This window comes from Sprattus sprattus, assembly GCF_963457725.1.
Source record: "Sprattus sprattus genome assembly, chromosome: 1".
In the NCBI taxonomy this organism is placed as follows: Eukaryota; Metazoa; Chordata; class Actinopteri; order Clupeiformes; family Clupeidae; genus Sprattus; species Sprattus sprattus.
In genome coordinates, this window is record NC_137920.1 from 275,001 (window position 1) to 277,500 (window position 2,500).

The following is a 2,500-nucleotide window of genomic DNA, read 5'->3' on the forward strand; positions in this document are numbered from 1 at the left end:
TTTAATAGTGTAGTATAGTATACTGCCCCTAGTGGCTCCTCCTCTGTATGACAGCAGTTAGACATGATTTAATAGTGTAGTATAGTATACTGCCCCTAGTGGCTCCTCCTCTGTATGACAGCAGTTAGACATGATTTAATAGTGTAGGATAGTATACTGCCCCTAGTGGCTCCTCCTCTGTATGACAGCAGTTACAGTTAGACATGATTTAATAGTGTAGTATACTGCCCCTAGTGGCTCCTCCTCTGTATGACAGCAGTTACAGTTAGACATGATTTAATAGTGTAGTATACTGCCCCTAGTGGCTCCTCCTCTGTATGACAGCAGTTACAGTTAGACATGATTTAATAGTGTAGTATAGTATACTGCCCCTAGTGGCTCCTCCTCTGTATGACAGCAGTTACAGTTAGACATGATTTAATAGTGTAGTATACTGCCCCTAGTGGCTCCTCCTCTGTATGACAGCAGTTACAGTTAGACATGATTTAATAGTGTAGTATAGTATACTGCCCCTAGTGGCTCCTCCTCTGTATGACAGAAGTTACAGTTAGACATGATTTAATAGTGTAGTATACTGCCCCTAGTGGCTCCTCCTCTGTATGACAGCAGTTACAGTTAGACATGATTTAATAGTGTAGTATAGTATACTGCCCCTAGTGGCTCCTCCTCTGTATGACAGCAGTTACAGTTAGACATGATTTAATAGTGTAGTATACTGCCCCTAGTGGCTCCTCCTCTGTATGACAGCAGTTACAGTTAGACATGATTTAATAGTGTAGTATACTGCCCCTAGTGGCTCCTCCTCTGTATGACAGCAGTTACAGTTAGACATGATTTAATAGTGTAGTATAGTATACTGCCCCTAGTGGCTCCTCCTCTGTATGACAGCAGTTACAGTTAGACATGATTTAATAGTGTAGTATAGTATACTGCCCCTAGTGGCTCCTCCTCTGTATGACAGCAGTTACAGTTAGACATGATTTAATAGTGTAGTATAGTATACTGCCCCTAGTGGCTCCTCCTCTGTATGACAGCAGTTACAGTTAGACATGATTTAATAGTGTAGTATACTGCCCCTAGTGGCTCCTCCTCTGTATGACAGCAGTTACAGTTAGACATGATTTAATAGTGTAGTATAGTATACTGCCCCTAGTGGCTCCTCCTCTGTATGACAGCAGTTACAGTTAGACATGATTTAATAGTGTAGTGTAGTATACTGCCCCTAGTGGCTCCTCCTCTGTATGACAGCAGTTACAGTTAGACATGATTTAATAGTGTAGTATAGTATACTGCCCCTAGTGGCTTCTCCTCTGTATGACAGCAGTTACAGTTAGACATGATTTAATAGTGTAGTATACTGCCCCTAGTGGCTCCTCCTCTGTGTGATCGATAATTTGTGTTGTGTTGTGTGTGTGTGTGTGTGTTTGTGTGAAATGGTGAGTGTGTCGTTGTTAATAATGGCAGTAATTTGGATGCGTCCTCTTCTCTCCGTGTGGTCATGTTTGTGTGTGTGTGTGTGTGTGTGTGTGTGTGTGTGTGTGTAACTCACTGGTAACGGTGAGTGTGTCGTTGTGAATAACGGCAGTGATTTGGATGCGTCCTCTTGTCCCTGTGTGGTCATGTGTGTGGGTGTGTGTGTGTGTGTGTGAGTGCGTGTGTGTGTGTGTGTGTGTGTGTGTGTGTGTGTGTGTAACTCACTGGTAACGGTGAGTGTGTCGTTGTTAATAACGGCAGTGATTTGGATGCGTCCTCTTCTCTCCGTGTGGTCGGTTCCACAAAGGCTCGGGACGTTGGGCACGCACCGCTTATGGATGTTCATCATACAGTCTGTAAACACACACACACACACACACACACACACACACACACACACACACACACACACACACACACACACACACACACACACACACACACACACATTGCATTGATAACATTAACACACACACGTAGTAAGCACAAGTTTAAGGTGCACATTAACACACACACACACACACACGTTGCATTTATAACCGGCGCCTAAAGGGTTAACACACACACACACACACACACACATACACTGCATTGATAACATTAACACACACACACACATTGCTTTGATAACATTAACACACACACACACATTGCATTGATAATATTAACACACACATACACACACACAAACACATTGCATTGATCTATCAATAAATCCAGAAATCTCTGTGTGTGGGTGTGTCAGTCTGTCTAGGGCGTATCTCCCTGACGGTAGTTACGTTAGTTATGAGATTTCTCATGTAGCTTACGCATGTCATGAACCTGTGCATCCTTGATTTTGAAGATTTTTGAATTTATAGTTTTCGAGATATTTGTATTTTACCGTTTCCCGTAGGAAACAATGGGTTATCGTCTCCCGTCCCGTCGGCACTATGGGTAGTGACGTCACAATCAAACGCGTAGCGTTATTAAACTATCCTGCCTTCACTCAAAGTTCAGAATACCGTTGGATAGAGGAGGTGAGGTC

At 43.0% G+C, this 2,500-nt stretch overlaps 1 protein-coding gene across 1 annotated transcript in view; it reads right to left on the bottom strand.

Annotated features, from left to right (window-relative positions):
* The window catches only part of LOC308362923 (protein kinase C beta type-like), a gene marked incomplete at its 3' end in the record, with an annotated part of 25,638 nt that overhangs the window by 21,153 nt on the left and 1,985 nt on the right, over window positions 1-2,500 (bottom strand). Inside the window, exon 2 of the mRNA XM_080835649.1 lies at window positions 1,699-1,827. Coding sequence (XP_080691775.1) covers window positions 1,699-1,827 — 129 coding nt within the window. The remainder of the gene's footprint in view (window positions 1-1,698; window positions 1,828-2,500) is intronic.